Source organism: Stegodyphus dumicola, chromosome 2, assembly GCF_044657685.1.
Source record: "Stegodyphus dumicola isolate Sdum_Otavi_A_Nest chromosome 2, ASM4465768v1".
In the NCBI taxonomy this organism is placed as follows: Eukaryota; Metazoa; Arthropoda; class Arachnida; order Araneae; family Eresidae; genus Stegodyphus; species Stegodyphus dumicola.
In genome coordinates, this window is record NC_140769.1 from 146,523,784 (window position 1) to 146,542,185 (window position 18,402).

An 18,402-nucleotide genomic window follows, 5' to 3' on the forward strand; every position below is an offset into this window, starting at 1 on the left:
GAGCTCCTGCCAGTGGGCCAAAAGATCAGCAGGCCTATACTTGCTGCAGTTGGAATGTATGCATTAGGCAGTGATGCATAAAGAGCCAGCATTGGACAATCATAAGGGTGTACTCCTCCTCCATGACGATGCACGGCTGCATGTGGCTTGGAAGGCCAGGGACACCATCCAATGACTGGGCTGAAAGACACTACCCCATCCACCATACTCCCCAGACCTAGCGACAAAAGAGTACCACTTTTTCCATTCCCTGAACAACCATCTTCATGGGAAATTCTTCAACAACTGGCCAGACCTCAAAAAGGCCCTTACGGACTGTGTCCAAGACTCCGAGTTTTATCGTGATGGTATCGCACAGCTAGCCACTTGCTGACAAAACTCACTAGATGCTGATGGTAATTACTTCGAGGATTAGCGGTGATTATTATTTGTTTTATGACTTTTTCTTTCTGACTGTCAAAAACGGCAAGAACTTCTTTGGTTACCTTGTACTTGTTTTTCCAAGAGCAACTCCTATGTTGTCATCTCGACCGAGGATCACCTGAATCTTACATGCTAAGTTCCGATATTTATGGCTCTTAATCTGATTCTCCAGCAGGATAATTTCTCTTACAGAGAGGTTTATTTTTGTAATGTTTGATAGATTGCTGCCTTAATTGCTCTAGATACTCAGAGCAAAATAATTTTGGCTTCAAGTCATTTTTATTTAAGGTTCTTGTATTCCAGAATCTTCCTTACCAATGATGCCTGTAGAAATTTTCCAAAATTGTACTCCTGAACAGAGGCTGAACCTTTTTTATAAAGTAAGTGTTCATTTTCTTTATCTGTTCATATTAACAAGTTATTTTTCCCTTGCTTAGCCCAGGCTTTTATATTCTGAAGTGAATATGAGATCCATAAATAGTTTATTTGAAACATTTACTTTTTAGTTACATAATTAATTAGAAGCAGAAGTAACAGCGATTATTTTGCATTTTAAACAGTGTTTTTGAAAGATAAATCAATTCATTCAACAGTTAATTCTGGTGCTAAATTTTGGGTACTTATGTACTATGACTAATATCTTGGCAACATTTGGCGATAAAAATCTTTATTGTCGTTTTTTGGGTTATGTTTATAAATTCATTTAAAATAAAAGCCATAATTATAAAGGAACAAAAACTTAAAAACCAAAAATTCCAAATATTACATATTATAAATAAACACACATATATATAAGTTAAGTTAATTTTTTTTTATTTTGTATTTGGTATATAGTTTATATATATGTATCTAAATATTAAATACAAAAAATTAAAATTAACTCTCTTAAAACTAAATAGGTCTTCAAATGATGACAACTTGTTCCACGTTGTCGCTTGTTCTTCCATTTTGCGGAATCCCACATCCTTTCAACACGTTGAGTGTGGATTTGCTTAGATGGGTCAACAAAATTGTATCAATGATTCTCCTTAAAGTGTTCAAAACCGGCAGCAATGGCTCTTGTGTTTGATATCCAGGCCACGATTCTGACATTGTTGAGCCTTCAAGAATATTATTTTGGATTTCATGCATTAATGTTGTTACTTTCTGGTCTGGAACTCTGATTAGTGCGGGATAATACATTCAAAAGTCGTTAATTCGGACGCCCATAATTCGGAATGATCTATAATCCGGACCTCATATCTAAAAACTTTCTGCGCATGCGCCGCGTTGACACATGCGCATAGGCGTTTACGCGTGCGCGTAAGACCTTTTACGACTGCACATATAAGTGTGCGCAAGCGCAGAATATGTTTTCGCGTGCCCGTTTTATGTGTAACGGACGGTATAAGCTAAAATTATCTAATTATCGATTTCAGTTAATGTTGATGATTGCGTTGTTCCTTAGTCTTCGAATTGGATCCGGTTTATTATTTTTTGCAGACTGTAAGAGCAATTTTATAAAAGTAAGCTTGAACTTTCGATTATGTCAAATAGAATTTCCGATGCTGGAGCTCCCAAAGGATCTACAAAACAAAATATGTTTCGATGTTCATCAAACAAAAAGTGGAATTGCTGCAAAAAATGGATAAAGACATGAAGAATGTGACGGAGATGTTAGTGAAAACGAAAAAATTTCGATTGGCAAGTTAGTCAGTATTCTCGGCACAGCAATTAACGGGACTTGAACAACGGAACTTTGTAACTGAATGAGAAATTATGTCTGTTTATAGAATTAAAGAGAAAGTATTATCACATAAAACGAAGCAACTTACATTGAAAGAAATGTTTAATAAAGTAAACAAATAAATATTAAGCTTTTTTTTTTTTTTTTTTTTTTTTTTTTTTTTTTTTTTTTTTTTTTGTAAATTTTGATACCCTCCCTTTAGATCATAATTGTTCTTTATTTCATAAATTACGGTTTCATATTTTTAATTTTAGAATTTCTGCATGCTATCTTGTGAGATTTAAACTGATGATCTATAATCCGGAATCGCCGAAGTCCCGATGAGTCCGGATTAACGACTTTTGACTGTACTCTTTATTTTAGTGCCCTCTATACCTATGTTAGGGCTAACCTGTATAACCTACAAGAGTTGCCAGTTTTGGTGAGATACCTAGGTAGTCATCATAGTATGTAAGTACCAAATTCTGAAGATTTAAATAAATTAAAGCTGTCAAAAATATAAACATAACTTGTATAATTTAAATCAACAGCATATTTTATTAGCTTGTATAATTAAAATCAGTAGCATGTTTTATTTTTTCTTGTATATAGTACATTAATTTTCATATAAATTACTAAGAACAAGTATTGTTTATAATCAATTTTAAATTACAAGTAATTAGAGGTTAGAATTAATAGAGCATATTCCTTGGAATTGAGTCTGAGGGAATATCACCAGTGCAAGGTCATTGTTTAGCATGCCTGCAGTGTAGTATAGCAGAAGCTGAATTATCCCCAAAGCTTGTAAAATGTCAAATTTCGGATATGAGAAATTTCCGGATTGTTGAGCTTGTGAAAAATGGAATTCATGTTAGAAAAGCCAAATGAATGAGAGAAATTTCTACTCTAAAATTATAAAAGCAATCTTTTTGTTGCCGACTTTAGTATCAAATGTTTACATTTAAAATTATGCAGAATTTCATAAAGGGGAAATATTTCAGACGTGAAACTGACATATTTTTTATGCTTTAAACATTTGTTTTGATTATGATATTGAGCTAAACATGAAAGTTGGCAGAGATGTCGCCAGTCATTCAACAGAAATTTGAGCGAATATATCGTTCTTTTTTTAATTATGGTACAATTCCGTTAGAGTGGTGTCAGTTAAAAATGCGGCAACAACCACACCAAATATGTCTCCAGTTGTTTGAAATACCGTCACTCATTATTTTGAATATTTTTTACTTACGTTTAAATACTTTTTTACTTACGTTTTTCGCTTTGGGAATGTGAATTCTTTTATTAAACAGTTTTAAATTTGGCAACTTATTAACATTTGGGCGATTTTAAGATTGGTTTCTGTAGAAAATTTTTAATTCCAAGATGAGAATTTTTCGAAAATTTTTTTAAAACATCGTAACATTGATAAATTTCATTAAAATAATGGTAATATATTGAACTTTTATTTAAAAAATAACATTAAACTAAAACATTTTTATTTTTTGCTGTCATATTATGAAGTTTCATTTTGGCAATTTATTACACAAATTTTGAATCTGAAAAATAAACAAGGTACAATTTATGAAACAGCTCTTAGCAAAAGCAAAATTAGCTATGTAATTTATTAAAAATGTGTTCTTTTTAATTTTGTCATAGTAAGAGTTTTCCCCATGTAATTGTCTTGGAATATTCAGAATTCTCATAATATGCATAAATTTTCTCTATAAAATTAATTTTACACTTTTCCCCCTCCCCCTTTTTTTTCCAAAATATTTCTGGCTTTTTGCTGTTACAGAATTGGCAGGGATAATTTTTCTGTAGGATTTTAGACATTGCAGCTGGGAAAGTTTAGAAGGATTTGAAAGCAAGATTTATGGACACACGATTTTAGAATGTTTGAAAACTATATAAGAAAATGAAAAATGCCTCCGTGTTATCAACACGTAATGGATGCATTTTACAGAAAGTTTTCATTGAATTTCTTACTTTTTACAGCTGGGAAAGTTTAGAAGGATTTGAAAGCAAGATTTATAGACACACGTTTCTAGAATATTCGAGAACTATATGAGAAAATGAAAAATGCCTCTGTGTTATCAACACATAATGGATGCATTTTACAGAAAGTTTGCATTGAATTTCTTACTTTTTGGAGAGCGTCTGGAAGAACAATGGAAACATAATATTTGAATGTCTAGGAATGGAAGCATAATATCTGAATCTGATACTAGAATCTTTTTCTTAACATATTTATCTTCCCTTTTTTTTCCTCTACTTTTCACTAGACATAAGCATGGAAAATATCAAAAATATTAAATCTTATCACATGGGCAGGCATTATAGTAAGAGGTTTTTTTTTATTAATAAAGAAATTGAAAACTTACAATTTAAAAGATTAATCTAATATACCTTAATGCATTATTCACAGAGCTGGCACTATGCATTTTTCCACATGATGCAATCTCTGTGGATCCTAAATTCTGCTGCCTAGTGCCTTTCGAAATTTTGCTTCCAATCCCTTCTCTAAATTCTTAAAAAAGTTTTGTCATTTCTAGATTTTGTTGTTCGGTGTATCACTAAATTCTAAAAATTCTGCCACACCAACTCTGTAACAGGCCTTTACCATATTTGTTTCATATTTCTTCTGAATGTTCATATTACTAAAGAAATAAAATTAGCCACTTTTTCTATACATTCTAACTGCATTTAGTGTTTTCTTTAGAATAAAAGAAATCCTTATTTAATTTCAGAAAATTCTAAAATGAAAAGGAAACGTGTTGAAGAAAGAAACTGAATACATAAAGAAAATTATTCTTCGAAGATATGTGCAGTTATTATTTTGTAAATTACCCAATTATTTATGATTTCAGCCTTTACTATAATTTCCCATTTCTATTTCCTCATATGATAGAGTTACTGAGCGAGATTAAATTAAAATTAAATTGTATAATCTTTGACCACTAGTCCACATTTTAGTTTGAATTTGACTGTTCTTGTTTAGTTATGTCACTGTGAGCTGTAATTGATTTTGTTAGTATCAGAACAAGCCTTTATGTTCTAAGTTCTTTTTAAATAAGAGACTTACTTAAACCTTTGTCTGATATTGTAGTTACTTTTAGACATAGCGATAATGTCCTTCACATATGTCAGGGGTTTTGGACTATTTAACTTTTACCAGATCAAGTAAACCCTCATAGGTACATTGTAGAGAGTTTGACAAGTTAGGACGTAGAGCATGCAGAAACTAGCCAGAGCATTGGTTTGCATATTAAGACAAATCTTTAATTGTTAGAAAAAATGCTTAAAGAGAACGAAATCGATATAAACTAGCCAAAATGTCTAGGAAGGCTTCAAATTAAAATGACGGATAAATATTTTGTTGAGTGTTTTTGTTACAAAACATAAAATGTTTTGTAAAAAGTACGTATATTAAAATTGATTTTGAATGTAAGTCTTTAAAACATAAATGTTTTGTAGCTTTTAATGTATAATTATCCTAATATCCTTTAAGAATCAATATCATAAATTACATATATTTTAAACTGTGAAATTTTATTAGATTTTGATTTTAATAGGACAAATACTGTTAAAAAAATAAAATTTAATAGTGGCCATGTAAATCCATAATGACTAAGATTATCTAACTACCTTGTTTCATTATTTATAACTAAGTGCTAACTCTTAAAAATTATCTACATATTACAGCGAGTTATTGCCTTTCATTAACATTCACTGTGGTCACAAGATAAAACACAAAAATGTAAAATTCAAGTAAAACTTATTCTTTGCATCTATCGAGACTTCAAATAATACAAAACAACCTATCACCTCTGGAGCTTTAATGGCTTATTGCAACCTTAAAGTATATTAACGGTTAATTTAGAAGTCAAACAACAAAAATCACCGTTATATTTTCAATTTTTGTTGTTTGACTTCTAAATTAGTATTTGTTCGGCGTCTTATTATATCTTAATTATATTAACTCGGTTGCAACCCCTTTAACTCTACATGAAAATAGGACACTAACTGCATCAAACAGAGCCTGACTAACTTTCAACACTTGCCAATCATGCCTACATCAGGCCTTTCAGTTTTGTTCTAATCAGCAAGTCTCTCTCTCTCTCTCTCTAGACAAGCAGCAGCGGTAACAACATTCAGTCTTTTGTTATGAATTATGCTGATTATGATCTTACTTCTCATTTTAACCTATGCCGTTTGACCTAAAATCTACCTGCTATTTACTAAACCTCTAGACTGACCAAGTATGTGACAAAATGAGACACAAAAAAATCAACATGGTTAACTTTTAGTAAAAGTATATTTAATGTACTAAAGTATAAAATATTTAATGCTACTTAATGATTTGCATAAAGTTTATTTTATTCTCAAACTTATTAGCGATTATGCTAATTAATTCATGTTTAGTAATAATGCCTACTACTTAGGGATCTATTTTATTTTTAGGATGGTATTACAAAAGTTTTCAGGCATAGTTAATATTTTTAATTGAATTTATTCAGTTCCTATTTGCTCATAGGTTCTTAATTTTTTGCATTAATGGTCCTTAAAAGTCCTTAATTTCCGTGTGCAGAAATGTGTACGAACCCTGTAATAGTTATTTAAGGTGATGCAATAGCCTTGTTTCAATAATGACATCATCAAAGGTACCAATAGAGATTGAAATCTAGGATAAAGTAGCAAGGTGTAACACACACACAACCCCCTCCCCCCCCAAAAAAAAAGGGAGAAGAAGAAGACTAGTCCAATAAATTATTGTACTTACAGAATCAGTTCTCCGTGACATTATCACCTTCAAGATAGTTCCCTTCAGCATTCACACACTTCTGCATTCGATGCTGCCATTGCTGGTAACAGTTCTGGAACAAGGTTTTTGGAAGGCCCTTTAGGAGATTCTCTGTTTTTGCCTGAACCTCTTCAGCTGAGGTAAAATTGATTCCTTTTAAGTAAGATTTAACTTTAGGAAATAAAATAAAGTCGCATGGAGCCAAATCAGGTGAATAAGGAGGGTGCCTCATTGCAGTAATGTTTTTGCTCGTCAGAAACTGCTTGACAGATATGGTCGTGTGAGCAGGTGCATTGTCCTGGTGCAATAGCCATCCATCACTTCGCAACTGTGGCCTTTTTTTCCCTAATTTTTTTCACAAAGTTGTTTTAATCGTTTAATGTAATAGTGTTGATTAATACTTTACCGACTGCTAGCGGTTCAACAGAACATGCATGTCCGACCGGCCGCTCAGCCACAGATCCTCCCTAATAATAAAATACAGATGATAAAGTAAATGGCAGTTGCTTATCGCCATGGCTACCGATTGATAGGCTTTTTTTAGGTATCCCCAAGAAAAAAGCGATTAATAGGCTATAGGCCGGTAGGCATTGACGATAAAAAGCCGATCTATAGGCGATTGGTAGGTAAAGTATTAACAGTTTGACCACTGGGAACCTATTCAATCATGAACTTGCTGGCTGCCCAAAGGAACGCCTAGCACATTCATCATCTTCTACACTGTCCCATCCCCTTGAAAACCGCTTATGTTATTCAAACACACGTGTATGAGACAAAGTTTCATTTCCTTACCGCAGCCTTGGTTAACATTTGAAATGTCTCCTCTGTGGCTGATTTCTTAAGTTTCACAAGAAACTTGATGTTGTTTTGCTGTTCGGTTTTTACATTAGACATTTTTTCGGCAGAATGCAGTTGTGCGTATTCACTCAATGATGCAGTACTCCCCACTGGTGTGGTCGTTTAAGTCAAAACTGGCTGCATGGATAGAGGAGGTATGTGGCATGTCGTCACCAAAATAGTTGTTGCCACTCCACTCTGTTTTAAAGCTTTTTTTTTTTTTTTTTTTTTTGTGTGTGTGTGTGTGTGTGTGTCACACCTCATATGTTTTGATACCAAATTTTGCTTTTTTTCAAGGGTATATATTGGCACCAGGATAAATATCCTTTGAACAACATCAAAGTTTTATTGTGTTCTAATATCTTTTTTTTTTTTTTTTTTTTTTTGAAATAATTGTTATTTGATATTCAAATGCTCGCACGTAGGCAAAATTTCTATAATTTCAGACAGAGCTTAAATTGCTCCGGTGCTTCTTAGTTTTTGGGATAAATCATAATTCTAAGCAAAGGGCACCAGAGCTCTAAATAAGAAGGCTCTGGCAGTTCTTTAATGTAACTGAGCAACAATTTCCGCAGAAATCTGATCTTCAAAATTTTATTTTTTGATTTTTAATATTTAAAAATTATAAAAACCGATTCTAACTTCTGAATGTGTGCTTCTCTTTCCTTGAGAAACAAATTCTTGTATGGAGGTCGAGACTTTTAAGGAAACAGAAGTCCCTACCCATGTGTAAAAGGTTTATTCTCCAGAGAATATGATGAATTTATGACAGCGGGTAAATTTTTCTTTCTAACGCTAGTGTCTTCCCACCTGCAGACTATTTGGAATGATGTAAAAGATGGGAGGATTAAAATTATCACTTGTTACATTTATTCAGCTAAACCTCGGATTTGGTAAAAATTTGTTCCCCTATCGTATTCTTCTTGACCACTAGAAATTATACTGAGGAGAGATAGTGGTCAGGAAGTGTTGTACTCTTCGCTTTTTGTTTTCATACCTATAGGCCATCCGTTAAAATTTTCTCCATATTGTCTTACTGTTTTATAGCATTCTCTATATTTTCATTAGTTATGCTTTAACCAATTCAACGTTTTTTTTATGGGCTGTGCTAGCAAAAGAATGGCCTTTATTTCTATCATCCCTTGAACTAGCACATTTTATTCAGAGCTTAAATTAAACCCGAGACTAGTTCTCTCCTAAACTTTGATCACTTGGTCTCATTTCATCTTTTCCTAAATATGGAAATCCGTTTAATAAGTATTTTGTCCTAACGACTACTGCTAGCCAAAATTTTATTCCAAATTTATCGGGCTTGTTAGGCATATACTACAAGAAACAGCATCTTGTTTTTGTAGGGAATAACTGTTCATCAATCATAATGTTTTCATTTGGTTTGTAGCAAAGCTTACAGTTTTCTATAAAAGTATTCCATACCTCGGATATTAGTGCAAATTTATCACACTGCAAACTTGAAGACCTTGTTAGTTTATTATCAAAACAAAGAAATTTCATAATTTCCAGAAACCTATCTACTCATAATTTCATGAAAAAACTTTGGTCAAGTCTTGGACCACATACTAAGAATTGGTAAGCCTCTGGTGGCTAATTACCCCCTTACATACAAATATGCTATGAATGCTTCCAGTTCTGCTAATAAAATAGTGAAAAAGTCATTATGAAGTTTACGCTTGGCTTCAGCATCAGTACACGCCTTTATGACGTATAATTTTTTTTCATTTACTTCCATGCACTAAGAGCTTTACCAGAACAAATGTGACGTTTAGCATAGGATTTCGGTCCTGCATTTTCTCGCAAGATAATTTGCAAGGGTGGCTGACCAGAAGTATTTGAAGTATTTTCTACTTTCCATACAGTTCCATCACTAGCAATTTCTTTACGTTAGTCTGAATTACGTTGAATTTCATATTCCCTTTTGAGCGCCTACTAGTTCCCGCTTTGGCATTCTTAGGTACGGTAGAATTTGAACTCTTAGAAACAAATCCATTTGCACTTCATTTGAGCTAGAGGATGATATCGCCTGATTACTCTCTATAATAAATTCAGAATCACCAGATGTTTCATCTCCATCTTTAACTCTAGAATTATTTTCAATTTCAGAACCAGAATTGGCATCAGATAGTTCTTGCATCAGTTTCACGATTTCTTCATGCATTAGTCCTTTTCTGTGCACCATTAGTACGTCACTTTAATAAATTCATGTAAATAGAATAAAATTTTCCACTAAAACTTGTTATGAATAATAAACAAAATATCTACGAAAAATCTACAAACGTTCAGCTCGTAATAATCTCTTTTCTCTGTTTTCTTTCCAAAAAGAAAAGTATTGCACATATTTCAAATCATGTGACTGGCCGATGTGAAACTACGCAGACCCACCATATTCTTTTCCTTTGTTTGTAATTTGTTTAGCAGGTGCAAATAAAAATAGTTGCAGAAGTAACAGTGTTCAGATAATACGATGGAATGTATTCACATTTGTTTTCTCTCAAAGGAGTCAAAATGACACCTGCCGTATTTCTAGGTATAATCACTTGTTAGAGCTAAAATAAAAATAAGATTTTCTTGAAATCTTTACTATTTTGTAAATCATAATGATTTAGGAAAAGTCAAGAAAAGATTAAGATATTTTCGAAAAAAACAAGAACTGTCAGAGATAAAAGTTCGCTAGGTGTCAAAATCACCCCTTCTGTAATTCTAGTGTTAATATTTTTAATTATTTACCATTTATTTAATAACTTATTATATTTGAGCTCTTTACATTTTATTAAATTTTAATGTTAATTGTTTAACTGTTTAATTATTAAGTATTTTACTAGCCATTTTATTTATTTTTGCTCTTTTTTCCTGGCAATCTTCCTTAGGCTCTGGCACTTCTAATGTTAGAAATTAAGCCCTGGTTTCGTGTTAGGATGATTTTCTGGATCATGAGAATCATTGCTCACGAAATGCAAGTATTTTTTTTTTTATTTCACCGTGTCGATTATATTGCATAATCTCATGGATAAAAGAGTTTCCACTGATGTTTTCTTAGTCCAGTACATGCTTTCTCCAAGTTTTTTTTAATAATAACTGAACTGAAAATACAAAGAACAAATGCATTTCATGTGGCGATACAGGATTATATTCTCTTCTCACTTTCAGTTTCCTTTAACCCATAATATAAGCTCATTGCTCAGCATAACGATTAGTTTCCTTTACAATTATATCCACTGTTTCATTATTTATAAAATGCTCATAAGATTGTAAAATTCCTGAACTGGATTGAAAGGAAATCTTAACTTTAGGCAGTAATTTGTTGTTGATGTCGTGCCCATATAACGTGGAACAGTGGTTGCAGAACCTACTCCGAAGAGAGGTTATTGGGTGGTGGCTATTTTCCACCCCCAATTTTGAGGAAGAGCACCTTGTAGGATCCAGGCGTCTTCCTTTCCTACCAATCCATACGAGAGGACAGGCAATAATTTAAACTTAAAATATGGAGGACAAATATCTGGGACATGCGGCATAATTTCATTCCATTGGTACCGTGGTAAATGTTGCACGGGATCATCACTATTGCCAGTGTCTTCAACTTATGATACTTCAGATTCAAAAGCATCTAAATAGAAGCAGCGTTCTGTATCACTTCCCGATTCTTCGAGACTTAAATTATCTTGTTCACTTGCTACTCATTTTACAAATATTAAATACGTAAAAATGATGAGCACTGAAATTGAATCTTTTCTAAACATATTCTAACAAGAAAAATATTCTAAATCTGCATACTGCATTTGTATAATGAAATTACAAGTACTCTGCTGCCATCTGCGAAACTTCTGTGTATATCATTTAAACTTAAAATGTGGAGGACAAATATCTGGGATGTGTGCCTAATTTTCCTTTATTTGCTTCTATGTGTTAGTGCAATCTTGTGAATGTTTTCATTCTTTTAGCAAGCTGTTTTTTTAATTTCTTTTTAGAGCTTAGATCGTGGAGATATTTTATCATTACGGGTTATAAATGATAAGCTTCCAGACAACTACAAATTGCTTGTTTTAGCTAAACAAGAAGGATGCATGAAATTAGATGATCTGTCTTTGACTGTAAGTACTTTAAGAAATATGACTTTATTTAAAAATCTTTCTTCTTTTTCTATTGGTATTTAAAGGAATTTTTAATACTGTTATTGTTTATCTATTGTATTTGAATTGTTCTGTTTGTTTAAATTAAAGCTTGAAATAATACACTGAAAAGTTGGTCTTGTAATTTGATGGTATAAATTAAACATTATGTAGTGTATTTGCCGGCGGTATAAGACTACAAGACGCACCCCCTTTTTTATACACATTTTTGAAGGATAAAACTTTATTACTGATCATTATTTTAAATGTAAAGAGATACAAATACAAAGTATTACTTTCTGAAAATACCCAATCTCTCTGAGAAGGAACAATTTTTAATCTTCTTCATCAGAACACAGATACTCATCTCCAGAGCTAAATGAAGAGTCATATGAAACTTCTTTTATGAGCATATGAGGACTCAAATTACAAATTGTCCTCTATATCATCCAGTGCATTTCTACCTCTTTCTGATTCCGCCAAGTTCTTATCATTTTCTCAGTTGGAGCCTATCGATGTTATTTTTGAGCCATAATTTGCAAACAAATTTAAGAAAACTGAACAGTTAAAAATTTCACACACTTAAAAGTCGTTCAGGAAAATTGGAAAGTTTAAATGAACCCAGCTGTGATTGTTGATGACGGCGCAGTCACTGAACTCTACGTAACTGTAATATGCTTACATTCCACAAGGAAACAAGAAAAAAATCACACAACTCCAAATGAACTGAATACTGATGTATAAGATGCACCCCTTTTTCGAGACCTATTTTCAAAGAAAAAATTTATATGCCAGCAAATACGATATTTCATTCCTTTGAGTGTCTTTGTACGGAATGACAAAATTGTTTTATGGGGTGGGTGATTGTAAAGTCTCACTGATTAAATTTTTAGAATGCATTTTGAAAAAGAAATGTTAAAAATTAAAAGGAACGGAAGGAAATTGTCATGTTCTGTTGTAGTAAAATCACATAATTTCTCTTTCATTAACTTATGTAACTCTTTCATTAACAGTGTATTTGTTCAATAAAATCAATAGTTATCAAAACTGAAAAATTACTTTGTTGATTTCCTTTCAAGGCCTAATAATTTGATGGTATAAATATTTGATAAATGTAACTAGGGTACAGTTTTGATATTTTAGGCTAGACATTTGTTTCCTTAATTATTTGTTGAGCAAAGTGTCAGTATCATTAATCTGAAATACTCCTTTGGAGATAATGTTCAAAAACTACTTTTTTGATGTTAAAATTCAAATTGCTTTACCAGAGGCCAAATGTTTAAAATCACTGAATGCCAGTAGTTCGACCTGCTTTGGTTCGATTCCGATTGGCTGGCTGCACAGTTGGGTTTAGTGGTTTCCCCATTCCGTGTATAATGTGAATAGGAACCAGTTTCCCTCAGAAATTCCTCCATGAAGGTATACCTCCTCTTATGCAGATAACAATCACGGCTTTGCCATATTCAGATAAACTATCCTAAAATTCTAATTTCTGAAATTATGTAATTTTTCATATTACAGATGTATCTACCTAAATTACAACCTGAAATGGATCTTGCTGGAGGAGAATTAAAGTCTGAAGATTTAATTAGAGGTAATATTATTCTTAAATTTTCTTGTTTTTCCATAGAATAAAATTGTCATTGTGTTTTTCAAGCACAATGGGGCAAGCCCAAAAGGGCTATTAATTTCGTTTTGGCATTTTGCTGCGATTCACTATAAATACCGAATCGCTTTTTAAATTGTTGACACCCAGTATTAGCGCCCTGTACTATATTTAAAGAAATTAAATAATGAAGAATCTGCATAAATGTATGTATGTTTCTCACATTGTAATAAAACAACAGTACCTAGAACCATCCTATTTTGAATAATGTACGTCTCCACCCGAATATGGGCGTCTGGAAGCCCCAATTTGGAATTTGTTTTATTATCTATTTCATATTTTGTAAGAAACTCAACGATTTCAAAGTGAGCAATGGCAACACTGTACTGGGGGGGGGATTATCTCCAGCATGTGAGACTGTGTATCAGAAATTCTAAAGATATGCTCTTTTAAATTTTGTGTGATATTGCTGTTAAATTGAATTTTATAGTTTAAATGTGAAGAACGTGATATTTAATAAATAAATGTAACACACAGAATGTTAAAAAAAATGTCTCTTTGAGCGTAATATAAAATCTGAAAGCTTTCGGATTTTTAAAAAAATTTTTTATCATGCAGCTGTATGTTTCTCATTTAAATTTTTGCTGAATATTACAAATTTCAAGTGCAGTAGTTGAAATCATATCTGATATATATGCTTGTGAATTTTCACTTGGGACTGAATTTCTTAGTGTTTTTAGCCATCTAAAATGTTTGCTATTGATTTATTCCATTTTTATTTCAGCTGCCGTTTGTTCATGTTCAATTGATGAGCGGAAGTTATATGTGACACTTGATAGCAATGTACTAGATGATGATAAAGAACCTGTTCAGTTGGTGAGAATATTTTTCCTGTTTAAACTTCTGAAGCATATTGTTATGTACTAATGGTTTTTAAAAATTTCTTGAAGAGATGTATGTAAAACTTCAAACCCTTATTTCAGAACCCATATGCACAGTAACACCTTACTTAATAAGATTTGTATTTTGATTTGTTAAACATGTTTTATTTCATATGGTGATAATGTTTGTCAACTTATGATAAATATCGATAGTTTGGTGATCTTTTTAAATAAAAGTTAAAAATTGCCAATTTTATACCAAGGTAGTTCCATTAATATGCAAGTACTATTTGCATTAATATCTGGTAACAAAAGTTTTCCACCGAAAAACATTCTTAGTAAAATTAGGGGAAAAAAACAAGCATGAAAGCAGTACCTTTAGTGCGGGCAGTAATCACAACTCAAATCTATGATTTTCTGCCAATGTTTTGATAGTTTCTTCTTGAGTGTAGAGACATGTGTTCTTACCTTATCTTGATTTAACTTTACTTTTTTGTACCCAACTGAGTTTGACATTTTTCCTTGATAGAAGCATCAACATGGATTAGCATCTTGCTACACACCTTACTGTCGAGGGTTTTATACCTTTTTTCCAGATATTCTTTGTGGATACTATGGGAGGTCCCAATAGATACAAACCTGATACCATTGGAATCCCACCTTTTTTGTTAGTCAAACTGCACTTTGTGACGCTGCCGACGTTTCACCAGACACAGACCAACCCCCTTTTTGGTCTCTGATGTTGAAGTAAATCCACTTTTCATCACAAGTGATGATCCGATCCAGAATTTTGTCCTTGCATTGATGTTCAGGCAGATAGTGCAAGCCCGAACAGGTCTGTCCTTATCTGCGAGAATCAGCTCTTGTGGCAGTCAGTGATTGAACTCGTATATCAAGTTTATGCGATGCATAGCATGACTGATGGACATACCATTAACATCCAACTCCTTAGCAAGCTCTCGAGTGGTTATGTACTGATTTCTTCCTCAAGTTCTCGCGGGTGGTCCCCCATCAACATCAGTAGACCAGCAGAAGCACTCTGCTTTCTTGAATGTCATACTCTTTATTTTTGAACTTAAAGCTGTACACATGTTGTATCGTCATATGATACAACATTAGTACTTAAAGCTGTACACATGATTTGGTGACATTCTGTAGCTGACTTTTTGCAACAGAATTAGAAGTAAATGTTGGTAGCTTGATAGTTCCATTTTAGACACCTTGTACTTAAGGATAATGATATATTTTTACAAATTTCACAGCAAAGCAAATCTTTTTCTTTCAAATGCCAAAAATCATTTGCAAAAATATGATTAAATTTGCCAACACAAACTATTTGCGGTGGCAGGAAACTTTCGTTAAAACCTGATATTTTCAGTTTATTCCAGTTCAATCTCCATTTTCAGATCCCTAGCTATAATTGTAAAATTTGCCAAGTATCTCTAAATTGTTATGTTTCTGTTTTCATCTTATAATTCAGCAGGCATAAGGTGCATTTTCTGTCCTGACTATCAGGAATATTTAAAAGGTTGTTTTAATATAAATAAAGGAATCCTTTATTTATATTTATTTCTGTAAAAAAATATATGAAATAAAATTCTTTATTTTATCAAAGAAATAAAAATTTTTTGTTTCTCTAAGGGAAAGATATCTGAAGAGGAGCTTCCACCGTATATTGGGTGAGTTTTTTTTTTTTTTTTTTTTTTTTTTTAAGATTAAAAAAAATTTAATCATTTTAAAATTTTAAAATTTAGTTAATTTTTTACTATAATTAGTTTGATGACCAGATATGAATTTTTCAAAGAGTGATTAAAAGTGGTAAAAGTAATAGAGTATTTATAGCTAATAGATGCTACTAGGGCCTTAAAAAACAACTTAAATCCAAACTTAATCAACATAAAAACTAAATTAAATTTATACAAAACTTTAATAAGGCCTGTTGCCCTTTATGGAAGTGAATGTTGGATACTTAACAGAGCAGAGAAAGACCTGACATAAACTTTTGAAAGAAAAATTTTAAGAAAGATCTTTGGACCAGTACAACAAAATGGCATGTGGAGAATTCTCTATAATCATGAACTATAGGAAATATGGTGAAACTGATATTGCGAGAATTTTAAAATCTTCTCTTATCAGATGACTGGGCCATGTGGTCAGGTATGACGATGCATTTCCAATCAAAAGGGTAACCTTTTCGAGAATTGAAGTAGTAAGATGAAGAGGAAGACCACCCACCAGATGGATAGATGATGTTAGGAGGATTTAAGGTTAATTGGAGTTAAGCAATTGGGGATTATTGTGTCAAATGGGGTCAGGTGGAGGAAACTTGGAGAGATAGCCTTGGCCTGCAACAGGCTGTGTAGCTTATGAAAAAGATGAAGATTAAAAGTGGTACTGTCTGAATATCCAATCCTTGGGAAATTTTGTATTCAGTTCATTAGTGATTTTGTGAAAAACATTTGACTATTTTTATGGCTCATGGGTGATGTTCTGTTGTGAAAAGAGAAGCATTATATGGAATTTTATGACAAGTAAACGAAACCTATATGGCCAATATTTACATTTTTATAATTATATGTTCACTTGCTCAACAACAGATAATGAGGATAGAACAGTATCTATCCTCATTATCTATTGTTGAGCAAGTGACTCAAGGGAGGGGAGTTGTGTGTGATATGTGCATGTCTGGGCTGATATTATTATTATGTTTATATTAAAAAATATGCCAAAAAGACAGTTGAAATTAACCCTTTCGCAATAGCACGCTTTTGTTTAAGATGCTCGTGTGGGACGGAAGGGAATCAAAGGCAGTCATCACACGGGATAGGGGTTTTGCATCGCTAAGCCTAATTTTATTTTTAAAAAAAAAATCAGGAAAAAAGTTTCACTTCTAGCATTGTAATTTAACCATTTTAGGTTATTACTTGAGCTCTTATATAATTATGTTGAAATTAGCATTCAATAACCTTTTTTCTTTATTTTATATGAAAATATATTTAAAACATTGCTTGTAAAATAATTTTTGGAAGTGCTGTTCAAATTAATATTCAAAGTTTTGATTGATAAAATTCATCAGTAAAGTTTAAAATTAATAAAATAACACAATAAAGACTATTTGCAGTAAGAAGTAATAAAATTTAAAATGAAGACTGCATGGAGAAGTATCACTTTCTAACTCTTTATAAAATGAATAATCACTTTCATCTGTGTTAGTAAATGCACTCGTACAGTTCAGTAACTGTACGAGTGCATTTACTAACACAGATTCTTCCTTTGATAAATATTGCTTTCACGCCATAATAGACTGGTGGTGAGGCTTTTCGAAATAAAGAGGGAATGATCCGAAATATATCAGAAGGCAATGCAAAATGTAACAGAGGTCCACATAGTAACTCTAAAACACCATAGATAGTAGGAAAAAAATATAATAAAAAAAAAAAAGGAATTGAATATAAATTAGATACACGAATATTTACATTAGCACGTGGTGATTTAAAAAGCCCACATCTGTTTGCGCTTTCTCCCCACCACCTTCAACACCACCCTCACGGCAGTTGATGAGTAAAATACCAAAGTCAGGTAGAATATATGTAAACTCAAGGTCAGGAACCTAAAACTGTGTTCATTTCAAAAGTTATGGACATAAAGTGATCTTCAAAAAAACGTTCCAGCTTAAAATGCATGTACACATAGACTGTCCCCTGAATTCAATCTCTAGTGATGCATGGATGGGACGCCCGGCTGTAAGAGATGTTCTTAGGGAATGCGTATATGGGATGCTCGTCCGGAAAGGGTTAAGGTGGTCTACTACAGCAGCATTACAATATTAAAAATTTTTTTACACGCAGAATCGCTAATTAAGAAACTATGTTGCGTGAAATTTGGCAGAAATATAAAGCAATAGGTCAGTTTTCGAATCACAATGTTAGAATCAGGTTTGAAATGAAATTTACTTAAATATTATATTTTCAAAAAATTAGTTTGAAATACGTAATTTTAATGTGTAGTTTGGAAAGCCATCAATAGAT

At 32.4% G+C, this 18,402-nt stretch overlaps 1 protein-coding gene across 3 annotated transcripts in view; it reads left to right on the plus strand.

Annotated features, from left to right (window-relative positions):
* LOC118192104 (tetratricopeptide repeat protein 14-like) overlaps positions 1 to 18,402 on the plus strand; it is a 144,805-nt gene that overhangs the window by 20,653 nt on the left and 105,750 nt on the right. For 2 of the 3 annotated variants that reach the window (XM_085811206.1, XM_085811207.1), the window contains exons 4-8: positions 727 to 803; positions 11,747 to 11,869; positions 13,409 to 13,481; positions 14,278 to 14,369; positions 16,016 to 16,053. In XM_085811206.1, coding sequence (XP_085667332.1) covers positions 727 to 803; positions 11,747 to 11,869; positions 13,409 to 13,481; positions 14,278 to 14,369; positions 16,016 to 16,053 — 403 coding nt within the window. Of the gene's footprint in view, positions 1 to 726; positions 804 to 4,875; positions 4,967 to 11,746; positions 11,870 to 13,408; positions 13,482 to 14,277; positions 14,370 to 16,015; positions 16,054 to 18,402 lie in introns of those variants that run through there. The other variant, XM_085811208.1, reaches the window with a different exon arrangement.